The 15667-nt window shown below is 44.7% G+C and overlaps 1 protein-coding gene across 2 annotated transcripts in view; it reads right to left on the bottom strand.

Annotated features, from left to right (window-relative positions):
• The window catches only part of sik3 (SIK family kinase 3), a 33480-nt gene continuing 17813 nt past the window's right edge, over nucleotides 1-15667 (bottom strand). The window contains exons 11-26 of one of the 2 annotated variants that reach the window (XM_041940179.1): nucleotides 15377-15486; nucleotides 14481-14637; nucleotides 14188-14337; nucleotides 14024-14097; nucleotides 12670-12804; nucleotides 11493-11634; nucleotides 9217-9336; nucleotides 8709-8767; nucleotides 8362-8471; nucleotides 7470-7639; nucleotides 7226-7353; nucleotides 5677-6446; nucleotides 5298-5452; nucleotides 4757-4886; nucleotides 4549-4675; nucleotides 1-3463 (exon numbers count right to left, since the gene is read on the bottom strand). In XM_041940179.1, the coding sequence (XP_041796113.1) occupies nucleotides 4554-4675; nucleotides 4757-4886; nucleotides 5298-5452; nucleotides 5677-6446; nucleotides 7226-7353; nucleotides 7470-7639; nucleotides 8362-8471; nucleotides 8709-8767; nucleotides 9217-9336; nucleotides 11493-11634; nucleotides 12670-12804; nucleotides 14024-14097; nucleotides 14188-14337; nucleotides 14481-14637; nucleotides 15377-15486 (2532 nt within the window). In that variant the 3' untranslated portion in view covers nucleotides 1-3463; nucleotides 4549-4553. The remainder of the gene's footprint in view (nucleotides 3464-4548; nucleotides 4676-4756; nucleotides 4887-5297; nucleotides 5453-5676; nucleotides 6447-7225; nucleotides 7354-7469; nucleotides 7640-8361; nucleotides 8472-8708; nucleotides 8768-9216; nucleotides 9337-11492; nucleotides 11635-12669; nucleotides 12805-14023; nucleotides 14098-14187; nucleotides 14338-14480; nucleotides 14638-15376; nucleotides 15487-15667) is intronic. The other variant, XM_041940180.1, reaches the window with a different exon arrangement.

Here is a 15667-nt window from a genome sequence, read left to right as displayed (position 1 = left end):
ATATATATTTATTTATTCATCTCAGTTTGGTTGATATTCTTTTTAATCATTGTTGTTGCACTTTAGTATTTTTGTACTCAACAGAAATGAACATAAAAACAAAAATAAAATAAAATAAAATATAAAAAAAAAAGACAAAATGAACCAATAGAAAACAAAAAGAACCTAAGAAACAGGAGTAGAGCAGAGAGCTGGCTTTGCTGAGCAGGGAGGCCGGGATGGAAATATAAGGTGGGAGAAAATGGAAGAGTTCAGAAAGATAAAAGGAGGGGAACAAGGGTCAGTCTGATCAGGCAGAAGATGTGTGTGAAACAGCGCTCTCCTCCCCATTACCTGTGAATCATCTGCAGTGCTTTCCATTCACTCGAGCTGCCCCTTCCTGTGTGCCTCTGCTCTTCCCCTCCATCACGATATTAGACAAAGTGGAGCCTTCTGGTCTTAATTTTAGAATTTCTATCCTGCCATGGGACAAGAGACACGCAATGCCTTCCATCAAATCCATTTCCTCTCCGATTCCTGACAGTACCTCTCCGTTTCTCTCATCCAGATCTCAGTTTTGGCTTGGTGTAAACAATGAGAGAAAACAGGAGGGCAGATCTGAAACAGGAATGAATGAGAGCTGAATGGAATGAAAACAAGCTTCTTTAGCCTGATTACATGCTGACTCAGTTTGGCAAGAAACAGAAGACACAGTTAACTTCATAAATCCATCCCACTTTACTGTTCACTCCTGCACTGCACTATTGTTTTAAAGATTCAGATTCACAGCTAAAGCTAATTCCACCTGCTGCCCGCGGGCATGCATGTTGGTAAACAGGAAGTGACATGGTGCAAATGGAAAGCACAGGCGCTGCATGACACCACCTACAGCTCTCAGATATATAAAGTCAACCTGCAGCCAGGTACTGTGAAATCTGGCCAGTATAAACACATACAAGTGGAGCTTTTTTCTTTGCACCAGTCTCTTGTTGGCCTTATTGGGCTCTATATCCAAGGGTATTGTGTAATGAGAAGATGAACAGAGGTCAAATGATAAGATAAAATTAAAAGAAAGGGAGAAGGAAAAAAGGTGGTGGTGTTGGGAGGGGGTTGTTCAATCTTCTGCTGTGTTCCCCAGTGTGCTGTAATCTCCATCTGGCTGTGCTTGAGCTCGGCTTTGGGCACAGACCTCTGTAGAAGTGTTAAAGGTGGGCACATTTGGCCCCGCTCTGCCCACAATCTTGTAATTCCTCTGACGTGGAAGTCCAATTCAAACAGTTCATTCCTATGGTCACCTCCTGAAATGTTTCCCTTTTATGTTTGGAGGTGCGTCCAGGTGTATCCAACTACAAAATTCACTAACTGTGCATCGAACACAGCCTCCGATCTTCCCTTCCAAGCTTGGGAGGGAGAACAAAGCAAGGCCGAAAGGAAATATCTTGAAGAAAAGTAAAAGAGGAGAGGGGGGTTTGGGTAATAGTAGTTGTAGTTTCCTCCTTGGTTGCCATAGTGACAAGATTAGTTTGGGAGGAGGAGCCATGTCCATAAGGCGTCATCCGATCAGAAGCCGATGTAGTAAAAGATGGTGGGAGGATCACAGCAGATAGGCAGGGCAGCAAGAGAGAGAGAAAGAAGTGGGTTTGTCCGTCTCCACACTTGTGATGTTTATGATGATATGTCAGCTATTTTACAAGTTATTCCTCATTTTTTGTCTTTTTTTTTCTTTAAAGAGTCTCTGTAGCACCCGAACCAACCCAGACAAAGCCCAAAGCCTGACCATGTATAGCCTGCCACAACTACCCCATTAACAGAGAACAGGCCCAACATCAACAAGAATGACAGTCACAACAACATCGATTGAAATGATACTTTAAAAAGCAACACAAAATAATTACTCTCCTCTTATTCAAGTGTCTCGATATAATAATATTAAAACAAATAAGAACAATCTTCTTTACGACACAGAAAGAGCACTGTCTCTCTTCTCTCTGTCCTCTTTTGGCTAGAAATCTCAAGATTCATAAAACAAAAACAAACAAAAAAGAAAACATTTTGAAGACATCCAAAAATACAAATGATAAACAATACCAATATAAAAAAAGCCTCCCCAGCAACATCTAAAAACAACAAAAAAAAGTAACAAAAAAGAAGAGATTTGATACAGAAATTGCAATAGCGCTCTATACATGGCATCACTGTACAAGGAAAGGAGCAAATGTCTGGTAAAACTACCCACAATGCAATACACTGTCACTGACACGGGAGAGAGGGAAGGAGGATGGAGAAAAGGGGCAACACAAGGAGGGGAAAGTTAGGGCTGCATGAGGCGGGGAGGGTGGATTAGAAAAGCAGGGTAACAGCATGAGAGAGGGACTGCGAGGAGGGGTGGAAACAGACAGAGAGAATAGCTGAACTGAAAGTGCAGAATTACTTAAGTAACCAAAGAACAATGTTGTCTTCCTTGCAACACAGAACTGTTTTTCCTTTCATAATAATAATGATAATAATAACAATATTCATTATAATAAAACCTCTTTTACAGAAAACAGTAATAACAATAAGAGTAACAATATTGACCATAATGCCTACATGGACATTAGCCGTAAAAATGAATAATAAAATAAAAAAGAATGCCAGAACGAAAAAAAACAAAAAAAACAATGAGAGAGCTGGTTTGTCCTGTGCGATGTCACTTAGCTCCATCTTTGGAGAGACCGGTTTTGTTGCCCAGTTGGAGCCTGATCCAAAACACCCGCCGCCCGGCCGAAAAAGGGGGCCACCACCACTGAGGCTTCAGCCCGCTCCGGAATGATCTGCTGCGGGACAGCAGGGGGGGAGGGGAGACGGTGGAGCAAGCTGAACCTCACGGACACCTTTCCCCTCCGCTCACCTCTTCTTCTCAGTCACTCACACGCACGTGCACGCATGCACGCACACCCCTAATGTGAATACTTTGGGTTTGTGGCAGCAGTGTGTTTGTTTCTTTGTGTTGTTGGACTCTACGTTCCTGCAAGTGTGACTGTATCGATGCATTGGCCTATGAGGCACATAATGAAGTATGCCAACAGTTTTAGAAGATGAAGGGTGAAAGGGGAGGATGAGGTGAGGGCAGCAGGTGGGTGTGGAGGGCGGGGGGTCGAGTCGAGGGAGGGAGGGTGGAACCCCAATCTAATCACGGTGGGAGGTGAAAAGAAGACAACCGGCGGCAACGAATGCTGGATGTCTGTGCAGAAAATGCTGGCACTTTGACTTTTGAATCCCGCAGCCCCACCTGTGACCCCCACCCCCCTATCGTCTACACCCACCCACAGTGCACCCCTCGCTCGCACAAACTGCCCTCCCAGGGACAGATGGAGACAGATAGATGGACGTAGAGCGCCCCCGCTTGGGCAGACGATGGTGGTTTGGCATGATGCTGCTCAACTCAAGTCAACACAACTCAGGATGGCTGATATGGACTGCTGTACACAGGATACACCCCGTCCTAAAAGAAGACAGATGGAAAGAAGAAACAGTCTATGTTGATGATATTCCAGGGTTCTCTACACATTTTTAACAGAAACCTGGAGGTATGGCATTTGAAAGACACCACTGAATACTGATCCACTGCTTTTGGAGCGTGACCCATATCAAAAAGAGAAAATTCAGGATATCTCAGCCTCTGCTGCTTCGATGCAACTTTATGTAAGTGTAATACTAAATCTGTGAAGTTGTTACAATGACCAACAAAAAATGTTTTCCCCCTAGGGCTTCTGTGTCTTTTCTGACTTGTATGTGGAAGGTACAAATCTGAAAGTCAATTTCCTGTCAAAAACAACATGAAGCAGACAAAGACAAATTCAAAACAAAACAGTAACTAGTTAAGTAAAAAGCACCGATCAGAAGAATATAAAATTATTCAAAAGCACTGAAAGTCCCTCATTGTAAAGTCTGTCATTAAAGATTAAGACTCTACAGGCTAAAGGCACCTTTACTAAACACTGACCTGATGGGGGGAAAACTTTGAAGGGATCATTTTTTGTGTCACCTTCATACATAAATCAGATGAATTGGTTTTCATTTGATGTTTAAGAGCTTGTTTTTGTTTAATCCGTGTAAAACAGCTTAATGGTGTTTTTAGAACAAAACATGAAAAGGTCCAAGGGAGGGAATACTTTTTATAGACACGGTCACTTTCATCACATAAAAAATCAGGAGTGAACACAAACAGATAAAATGGACAAATGCAAAGAAAGCCTGGTAATAAATGTTGAATAAACCATAAAAGAAAGGTCAAGAAGCACTTCTTAGGAGGTTATAATATGAACTCTATAAAAACGGGTTTCAGTAAGTCATTCATAGGGTGGTGTGGAGCCAAAAGGGACCTGCTGAACAAGCTTTGGCTGCCATACTGCTCATTTAGGATTAAAGGGGCCATACACAGGTCTTAAAGATAAAGAATCTTGAGTTTGCATTTGTTAATGCAGCTTTTAAATGTGTTTGAAGCTATTTTAAGTATTCCTGTCTACAAAGACAAAATAATCTCTTCCAACTAAACCTTTGCTCTGTTGTGTGTGTGTGTGTGTGTACCTGTGCTAAACCCCAGCCTGCTCCATACTGTACTGCAGGTCAGGGGGCTTGTAGCTGAGGAGCATGTCACTGGTGCAGGAGGAGGGGTAACAGGCTGTCGCATGGACCTCCCCTTCGACATCACACACTGCACGAGAAAAACGCACATCTTTTACTGATATGGACAAAGAAAATCCACAGGGTAGATGAATGCACGTCTCCTACTGACCGGACTCTTCCCGCTGGTGCAGCTGCTGGCTTCCTGTCAGTGACGTCTGGCTGAGAATATCTGACATGCGAGCAGAGCTCAGTGCCTTCCCAGCTAACAGGCTCATCCCAGACATGGGATCTGCCTGATCCTGGATCGAAAGGGAACAATACTTTTAGACACACAACAAACCCTGGTGATACGTAATGAACAGCTTCTTGCAGCTATGATGAGTCAGGATTTTGTTTGTGCATGCTGATAGTGTGTCGATGCCCACAAAACACCTTAATAAATATTACATATATATAAAAATGATGCTACATATACTCCTTCAGCTATCCGCTTACAAGATGGGCTCTCTGCAGCTTTACACTAGTAATCAGTATGAGCTAATACATCATACTCTCCAGTATATATAGACATGCCACACGTTTTTTTCTCTCTTTTGCACGGTATCACACTGACACACATACATAGAAAAGCCCAGCTTGATGTGTAATTTTTCATGCTGCAGGCTGAACTAAATGTGGTCTGTAGAAACTAGCAGAGAGGTTTCACTCACATAGGCATCGTCACAGGTCTGGATGGTGTGGTGGCGCTGTAGCTGTCCACGGGACCTATAGGCGTCACCCTGTGGACCTCGTGAATAGCCCACACCGTTATGATCAGGCACCTCCATGGCTTGCCCTGGGGGCCTGCACTCCACATGCTCAGATTCTGGCAGAAGAGATAAGTGATATTATTATACTGATTGTACTGTGTGATGAGTTTTCCAAGGAAAGTTAAAAAAAACAAACCCTGCTGTGGTGCTAATCTTAATGTCTGAGATTTTTTAAATGTAGGTCAGCAACACAAAGGTGAAGGTAAATATTTCAGTCAGCCAGAACAGACTCTGGACTCTAAACTGTCAGTTTTATAGCAGCTGCGTAAACAGGCCTTACCTCTAGTGGCTGGAGCACTCCTTATGTAGCCACCATGCCTGTGTGTAGGGGAGCTGTAGGGCGGGGTGCCGCCTCGGGGAGGCCCCAGGAGCTCATGACCTTCACCTGCCTTAGCCAGGAGGCCCTCGTGTGGGTGGTGGTAGCCAGTCGGTACCTCATCCTCCTCCATGCTCTCTGAGTGAGGTAAACTGGTGCAAGGTGCCTGGGCCGGGTGCTGCTGCGGCTGTACTTCCGGAGGCCGGATCTGGAGGAGGTGGTGGTAGTGTTGGCCTCCGGAGGCACCCTGCGGTGTCGGCGGCTCCAAGCTCTCACCCTGGCTCAGCTGGCGGAGAAGCAGCATCTCTCCATATTCTTGGGGTGCACCGCTGGGGGGTGTTGGGGGTGCTTGGCACGGCCGGGGGCTCTGCCTCTTCAGCAGGGCAGCCAGGTCTTGGGGGGGCAGCCTGGGGTCGGCGTGGCCTGTTAAAGAGTGGCGGGGGGACAGGAGGCCCTGCAAGGTGGGAGTGACATGCTGCTGTGGGGGACGGTAGTCCAAAGGAGTTGGGGAAAGCAGAGCCTGCTGTAGTGTAGAGGGGGTGCCGTAGCTGCTGGTCCCCACCACCCCGCTCTGGTAACCCTCCAGGCCAGGGACTTTGAGCGAGGCTCCCTGCAGGTAGGGGCTATAGGAGCCGACCACTCCCGAGGCACCCCGGGAGGCGGCGTCACCAGAGAAGAGGTGGGGATTGAACTGAGCCTGGTCGTAGCCCAATGTGAAGCGGCCAAGGCTGCGACTGGAGAGACAGAAGGAATACAGAGGAAAATTAGCTATATGCTGCCCAACATCAGCATACTCCCACTCCTCTCTACACAGCACACATACATCACCTAGCTTTCAACAATCTACACAAAGCCTTCATTAAATCACCGCACACAGACAGCCTAGCAAACACTTCAGGTCGAGTCCAGGTTCAAGTATTCACTGAGAGGCGTAACGACATTTCTAAAGGATACATCTGATCGTTACATGTTCTCTCAGTGAAGGCAGTCCTGGTTACATGGGACTGTTCATGGGGGTGATGTCAGGGGGTCACAGGATGACTGATCTCCTACTCTATACATACTTCTGAAACATTTACATCAAACCACTCACCCAGCTACACTGAGGAGGAGAATTTGTTGAGGATGTCATCTCAGCAAAGTTGATGGGAGATTTACATCAATTTTCAATACTGATTACAAAGAGTGTCCTCAAAGTCTGCGCTCACACACATTAAATCGCTGTCCTGACCAGCAGTATTACTGTCTGAGGTTTCAAAATGCAGGATGTAGAAAATCAATGGACATGGTATAAATGTAAAACACAAAATAGTGAGAATCACACAATGATAAACAAAAAAGTACAACAAATAGCATGAACTTGTCTGTTATGAGTAGCGAGGTCATGAAGAGTAATACAACAAAAATAAAACTAAAAGATGGAAAAGGAAGAAGACACAGAAACAGTCCGATGATGTTGTTGGGACGGTCTGGCCGCCATCACGTGAGGTGGTGACAGGATGGGTGGGGTCACCTGTGCGACTCGGCGTTGTCTGCGCTCAGCTGCTTCCCGAGGACTCTGTGTCCCCCTGGGGTGGACAAAAAGCTGCCCTGTCTCTGTGCCCCGCCTGCCAGTTCCACTTCCTGAACCTGAATGGTCACCTGAACAAACAGTCAAAGTCACATCATTAAAACACAAAACATGTGACCACCAGCAGAGAGAAAAATTATTAAAAAAAACAAAACAAAACAAGATTTCATTGGCTCTTTGCAGTCACCTGCTGTTGCTGAGGTACACCCTGTGCCAATGGGACGGTGGGGCGCGCAGATGCTGCTTGTTGATTGGGTGGGAGAGAGACTCGTGGCAAGCCTGTGGGAGGTGGGCTGCCACTCTGGCCCTGGTACAGCGCCGGAGTACCGTGCTGGTACTGTACTGACGACGGACCTCCTAAGAGAGGAGACGTGCATTTTCAAGTTTTCTTTGATGCACCAAAACCCCTCTCAAAATGAGAGCCAATTTTCAGTCTTGCATAGATTGAGTCTTGAACCCTTGGTTGTTTTTCTGAAGCTACAATATTTCAGCAGGTCTTTGTTCTACTGAAGTTTGCACGGGAGCCAACTAAATGTCTGTTACTACTTTTCCTGACTGGCCCCTTTAATGGTTGCCTGAGTAAACAATGAGCAAATAAAAACAGTTGTTTTCTGACAAAAGTAATCACAAGTTACTGTGTTCTTGATGAGCAAAATGTTCACTCACCTGCTGCTCGGGGCTGTACACGAAAACCGTCAGCATAAACTATGCCTTCTAGTTCATCTTTCATAACACAATGTCAAAAATGAACACATTTCAGATGTCCATGTTTGTGTACAAATGACAAAAGCCAGTGAGCACGCCTGAAGCATATTATCTATGTCGGAAAACAAATTAAAAGATAATAAGTCAACTGTCATAGCTACGAAAAACAAATGTAAGCCTAAAATGTGATTGAACAGTCAAAACTGAGCTTTGAAGTAACCAGCCATCTATTTATAAAAGCTGTCACAAAGATTATGATCAGAGGAAAAATGATGAACGATTTCTACTTAATATCGAAAGTTAAAAAAGCTGCTGCATCTAAATCAGTTGCAAGCTGAGAAGGATTTAAGCAATTTAGTAGCAGTATTACTAACCATGCCCTTGCATTATGCCTGCAGAGCCAGGCGGAGGGCTCTGGTTGGGCTGTCTGAAGAGGTGGTTGCTGGGATGTGTTGGCGGAGGGCTGGAGGGCTGGATACGCAACCTGAGGGAGGACAGGACAGAGTAGGAGAGGAGAAGAGAGAGATATGACAATGATGTAACACTTCAGTCGATAGCACTGCACCACAGTATCAAGTTCATTGTTCACCGTTCAATAGCTGATGAGTAATGTGTGTGTGTGTGTGTGTGTGTGTGTGTGTGTGTGTGTGTGTGTGTGTGTGTGTGTGTGTGTATGTGTGTGTGTATGTGCATGCGTGTGTGTGTGTGTGTGTGTGTGCACCTCTGGAGCTGGTGGGTTAGGTGACTGGGCTGGCTCTCTCCATGACCTAAAGACAGACCCTGCAGGAGAAAAGAAATGACACTTGACTCAAATCTTCAATATAATGATTGGTTGATTTTGACTGTGAGGCGGGCTCTATGAGATTATATAACTGCTAACATAAAGTGTGTGTGTCCCACAGAAAGGAATCAAGTCGATGCAACAAATGAGACCACGGTGCAGAATATCCCAGCCGCTGGAGAACCAAATCAATTGCACTTTCTTTGAAGCTTATATCTGCGCTATATAGACACCTGTGTAGTTCAATATAATGCATACATCACATAAGAGTAAAGAGGAGCTGCTACACGCTTTTACAATGCAATGCAAGTAAGATCACAATGCTTTACAAAGTGGCACAGCTCAACCCATCCTGAATGACAGGTTAGAAACTCAAACAAACATCAGAGTGCTTTCTCCAACCATCAGGGATGGATCTTTATGACAGCTATTGGACAGGATCACATACCTGGATTTGCTGGTGGAGGATTTGTTGCTCTTGCTGGTAGAGGACATGCTGTTGCTGGGTGTGCTCCAGGAATCGCTCATCCTGCTGGGCAGCATACATTTTCTGGAGCTGCTCACATTCCTATTGGAAACACAGTCATGGACCCCAGTTAAGAAAGGTGCTGGATCTAGAAAAGTAGCCAACACTTGATCAAGCGATGGCTGAAAGCTCACCAAGGATAGCTAAGGAGCAAATGACAGAAAATTTACTGCATGAGAAAATTTTATTTATTATTCTTACCAGAGCAAAGAGTAACAACAGTAATTTATCAGTTATCAACACTAAGTGGTAGTAATTTGTAAGAAATCACCATCTTGTCGGCAGGCACATCTCAGTGATACCCATCATATCTAAACGATCTATACTTTACATTTCCCGGTTTAGGCCCATGTGTCACCATCTGGCTGACTGCTATCCTAAAGCTCAGTTAATGGCATGAACAACACAGGCGCACTCCTACATTTAGCACATGTTTTGGTTAATTACACTAATAACATTTAGTTGATAATCCGAAAAACATTTGCTGCCACGTGCAAGTGGGATGTTCTCTGATAACTTTGTGAAGTCCCAACTCATGAAAACAACACACGACAGCCTGCATATGACCAGCTGCAGCACATATAATGGACTTCGAGGTCACACAATCTTCCCAGTCGCAGAAATTTCAATAAACATTTGATCTTTTAAGGGGTCCTTTCCTGGCTATATGTCATGTGGGTGTTAACCTCTCTTCTATCCATATTAACCCTCTTAGCACTTGGGAGGAGATAATCCCAGCAAGTCAGTACATGCCTAAGATGAAGCACCCACTGTGAACATGATCATTATCTTTCTCCCTACCTACGCCTCTGACTGGGTGAGGTAAGCTCATTGAAGTGTCACTGCGAATGATGTGATGTCTCAAGAAGCAGCTTGAGGTTTTCTCAGGTGAAAGGCTCAGTTTGAACTTGTCTTAAGAAATACTGTATGCTGTGCGTCAAGATTACAGAAAGGTTAAATTGTGTCAGTGTCTGATGACAATGCTCGGACTGGTTCGCTTTGTTTACACTCTGGACATCACTTGACTACTAACAGCAAAGAAACAGGATAAAGATCAGCAAAGTGATGTGTGGACCTGACTTTCATCCCTGTCATCATGATGTCGACACTTTCACTTTGACCATTTTTTGAATTACCAGACATTTCCCCTATTTGAGGGTAAAATCATGTTTAGGTGTAAGTGTTGAAACACCACAGGAAAAAACAATACATTCAGAGTGCTACTTAGATGTGATATGTGAATATGTTTATATAATGGAACAATCTCTCAAAATATCTGAGTCTGTCCCGGGTGTCTGTTGTGGCATTGCTGGTCACAAACGTGACCAGTGACCCTGTTTTCACTCCTCATTTTGTTATCCACCTGCTCCAGTCTTAGCTTACTATTACCATGCAGCTCACAGGATGAGATCTTATCTCTAATACCAGGATGTCAGAAGCTCCTGAGGGCCTGATTTGAAGTCCAGGGGCAAACACAGTTCATCAGAGTTGAATAATGGCACTAAACTTACTCAGATCAACACTATTTTATTTTTATTTTTTTTGCTTTAAATACTCCTACTACAAATGAGTGGACTAAATGCTGACAAATTAAGGCAAAAGGGGTTATTTCAAAACCACATACTTTTCAGATTGACAAGAAAAAGACGATGAGCAAGGCAAGCTCATCAGCCCTATTCCAGTTTTTTCACCACTGGCTTCTTACGATTTCTGTTATGGATTGAAATGGTAACTGGGACCAGAAGAGACAGAATGCAACAGTCAAGCACATGCTGCATCATTGAGTTCATACAGCAGATTCGTAGTGCCTAGACCCTGGTTTGTATTCCTATGAGGGTCAATATTGCATGAGACTAATAGAGATGTATCACTATTTCTGCACTTTTTTACTTTTTAGAGTCAAATGTGTTGCATCACTGTTTGCAGCCCCCTAGCATTCCTTCTTTTTATGTGTGGTTTAAAAGGCAGGGGGGGTTGTGGCAAAACAGAGTACAGACCAGAGGGGAATTTCTGAAATCTCAGCACCAGATGAAGTAGCTGTTTGATATCGATCAATAACCCAATCGACCCTCCACACAAATGGTGCCTTATTTTCTCCCACAGACAGAGAAAAGAATAACTATATTTATCTTTTCATAAAAATAGGCATGCGAGAAAAAAGCAGATGATATCCCTTGATATTAAGAAGAGTGATGTACCTGTTTGAGTTGCTTAATGAGGCTGCTGTTTTCTAGATGAGCCTTGAAGGCCTGGATGGTGGCGGCGCCATCAGAGAACCGTCTGACAGGTGAGAAGCGCTCCATGGGGAGATGAAGGGTGTTACAGTCCTTATAGCTGGATCTGTGGAGGGGACCACAGGGAGCAGACACAAACACGTATACACAAATACATACACACACACACGCACATCATGACACACATAATCAGTCATACAGACACAGAAACAGACACATGAGAAGCTTGAGCTCTTCAAACCTGCACAGACAATACAAGGTAAAATATCTGACGATGATATGTTGAGTGTGGAAAACATCAGGACACCTACATTAACACAACTGATATGTCAAACAAATCCAGTAGCTATCCAATAAATGATCTCATCCATCCTGTCAATCATGACAGGAGGTGACAGGGGAGGGGAATTTTAACTGGAGAGAATTCAGTGTTTGGAAGCTGGTCCAAATATTTCAGGAGTTACGCAGAGATTTTCTATCCCTTTAAACCCTTGACACATTAATTGCATCTCATTAACATCTGAAGTCAGTGAGGAAGAAACTGTTTTGTAAAAAATACATTTTCATCAAATAAAGGCCAGATCACAGCATCTGCCGGCCAAAAAGTATTCCACGAACAAAGATAGAGCGTCTAGCTTTACACATCGTACCCTCGTAGCTCAGCAGACCGTGCTTTCTTTGACAACAGGTACAACTATCTACATCCAGCCACATTTTAGACAACAGACCCTGCATACAAACACAAAACTTCACCATGAAAAATCTCAAACGACTTTCTCAACAAAGTTGGAGAAAGATGATACTTATGGGGAACAACATCTAGAAATACTACATGGGCAACACTTAAACACATCAATATGACTGCTATTGGATGGAAAATATGTCGGCCACGTGCCACATACTCCACCTCCAACACCACTGCTGACAAAAAATATACTTCCTGTTTGGAAGGTGCCCAACCTTCATCAGGTGCGAGTATATCATCACCAATGTGTGTGAGATCAGCTGTTGTGTGAAAGTGAGTGTGTGCATGTGTGTGAGAGGGAAAGACAGACTGAGGCTTCATACGCCCATTTAATGTGAGAGTGTGTTTGTGTGAGTGTTTGTGCATATACAGCTCGGAGCGGGCGTGTCCCCTCACCGGGTGTGTGTGTCGGGGGCCCAGCCCCCCCTCTGGCGGGGGCCCTGGGGCCGCTGTGACTCTGCCGAGGGCTCGCCATGCGATGTGCTCGTGAGCGCGTGCGTCGTGTGCCGCTTGGAGCGGTTCGCCAGGTACCTGGGCCGCAGGGAGGGGGGAGGACGGGGGTGAGGGTGGGAGACAGGAAGCAGCGCTGGTCAGCTCTCTGTCCTCATTGGCTAATGGAGACGGGGGAAAGGCCCGCCCCTTCCCACCTCTGCCAATGGGTGCCATCATTCATATCATCTTAGCCAATCAGAAAAACATGAAATGAAATTACACCATAGATTGATGTTATAGCCTATGGGTGTCCCACAACCCCCAGTTTCCAATTTAAGGACTGGATTGGTTGCCATTTTTTAATTATTGGTTTTGCAAGCTTCAGAGTTAGCAAAGCTGTGTGAGAAAGGGTGAGAGAGTCTGGAGAATAATTTGGCACTTGCTGAAATAAGAAAGTTAAAGCAGCTCTTGGCCAAAGAGTTTGAGAGATAGGAGGGCTGGATTTGGTGGCAGATTCAGTTTGGAACTGTGGCAGAAGGCACTTGCGCGATGGAGAAAGGAGAAGAGATGGAGCAAGCACCACAGCAGAGTGGCCACCTCCCGTGTGAAAAAGCAGAGCAGCCTAGAGGCACTCACTCCCAGCAACCCAGGACACCAGCGAAGTCTACAGAAGGTGCTGTCTGAAGAGGACCAGCTGGAAAACCCTAACCTGGACTTTTGAATCCAACCCCACAGCTCCATACACCAAAACTGTGCTTATCCTTGCGCTGCCCTAATGTCAGCTCCTTCTTTGTCAACGCTCTTATTTTGGACAGTTTTTCTTACCTGCCACTGCCATTAACCTATCTATAAACCCAGACTGCATGGTTCAAATATTTGTTGTGTATGCCCAGTGTTTAGGCTTCTTCTGTATTCAGTTAAATGGACTTAACCCCACGGCTACACACACCAGCAAAACTTGCTGGCTATGCACATTATGTACTACATGTAACTGTCCTGATGTATTTCAGGCCTATGAAAGGTTGGTTTACATAGAGGGAAGTGATGCCAATCTGTATTCCAAACTATAACTGGGAAATCATTTTGAATGAAGCCAGTTCCTTAAGACAATAAATGTAAATCCAACTGAAAATAAAACAAATGTCAATAATTGGTGTGTTGAGAATTTTACTAATTTTCAAGCTAGCTACCCTTATTTCAACATTTACACAGAACCCACCGACCTGTCATCACAGGTTACAGGCCCTCCAGCGCACCCAGTTTAGACAGCACCTCTGTAAAGTAAAGCCTTTCACCAAAAACCCTCAGCGTGGGTTACCTCTGTACTGCCTCTTGGTCTGGCTCTCCATCTGAACCCTCTTCATCCACTGGAGCTACCGCAGGGATAGGGTGCTAAGAGAGGCAAAGAATTTACTGGTCAGCACTTCTACAGTTTACATGAGAACATACAATCTGCACACATACAGAAATCCAGATCCTCACCGGGCTGGCGACAAGTGGTGAGGGCCCACGGGGCCTCTTGAGAAGCTGAGCTGGTAGCTGAATGTTGGCCCCACCGTCGGAAGCTCTTCGACCAAGAGGCCCCATGCCGTTGAGCAGCTGCAAGGTGGGTGGCTGCAGCAAGGACTGCTCCTGTGGGATCCGCAGACACAGGAAGTCAGATTGGGGGGGGTGCAAATTCACATGCAAGGTGCTGCAACTTTACTGATGACTTCCAGAGGTCTTCTAATTCTAACTGAAAGACCCCACACCAAATCTATCCCAGCTGACTATACCTTGTACTCCAGCTGCTGTGTGGGCTGCAAGCTCTGTGTGGGCATGAGAGTGTGCATTTGACCCATTGTGGGGGCCAGCGAGGGGAAGGGGGGCTGGGGCACTGCACCGCGAGGGAAACCCGGTGGCAGTTTCTGGAGGTCCTCCTGCATCTCTGTCCTGTGGTGGGAGGAGCAAGAACAACAGGCAGAAGTCACTACATTTATGTGTTGGCCCATGTACTAATTAATGTTCAATATGGGATAGATTATTTGAATGCACTTTATCTTACCCACAGTTCACTATGTCTGTATCAGTGTACCCACCAATAAACACTTCATATTTGTGATCTCCCACTGATTATTCGAACAAATGACTGCTTTCAAAATTGACAGCACAGCCTGGCTGGTGGATGGCAGAAACCACAGCCTCTACCATCTTTTGACAGGTGCCTTAAAAAATGCACTTTTGATACCCAAAAATAGATAGATAGATAGATAGATAGATAGATAGATAGATAGATAGATAGATAGATAGACAGATAGACAGATAGACAGATAGACAGATAGATAGCATGACCAAATTATGTTTTATCCTTAGAAGAGAGAACAGAGAAATATTTGTCGAAAAACGCAGACTTATTTTTATCATATGGGTGAATTATTATAAACAAGAGCTGGCATTTTAATGTTCCAGGTCATTTAACATAAACATACCAGTGTAAATAAAAATGCAAGCAAATGACGGGTGATGACAGAGAGTTCGGCTTTTGAGAAAAGTGGTAAGGTGATTATTTCTACACACAAGACAGAAGAAGCAGCTGTCATCTGTCAGCTAACAGTTATGGAGTAAAAACACTTCTTGTGATACTATGGTAATGCCAGAGACAGTACATTGGAGAGTTGTTCCTTTATGTTACCTTTGGTCTGGTACCCCCACAGTGTGCCGCCTCATCGAAAGGTAGCGAGCCATGGCCTCTGGAGATGGTTCCTCCCCTTCATCACTGTCCAGCGCCATGCTGCCATCCGGCTAAACAATAAATACATACACGTATTTGGTCATGAGTATTGGTAGCTTTGGTAGCTTGTGTTGCATGCTTGTGTTCATGCACATAACTTTCTAATATAAATGCTTCAAAGTTCAGGTCTTCTAAAAATCTAAAATCTCTGCTGCAATGCAGTGATCTGACGCAGTCTTGTGTTTCACAGCA

The sequence above is a fragment of the Chelmon rostratus genome, chromosome 7 (genome assembly GCF_017976325.1).
Source record: "Chelmon rostratus isolate fCheRos1 chromosome 7, fCheRos1.pri, whole genome shotgun sequence".
NCBI lineage: Eukaryota > Metazoa > Chordata > Actinopteri > Chaetodontiformes > Chaetodontidae > Chelmon > Chelmon rostratus.
The sequence above is the reverse complement of the archived record's forward strand: the minus strand, read 5'-3'. Positions and strand labels throughout refer to the sequence as shown.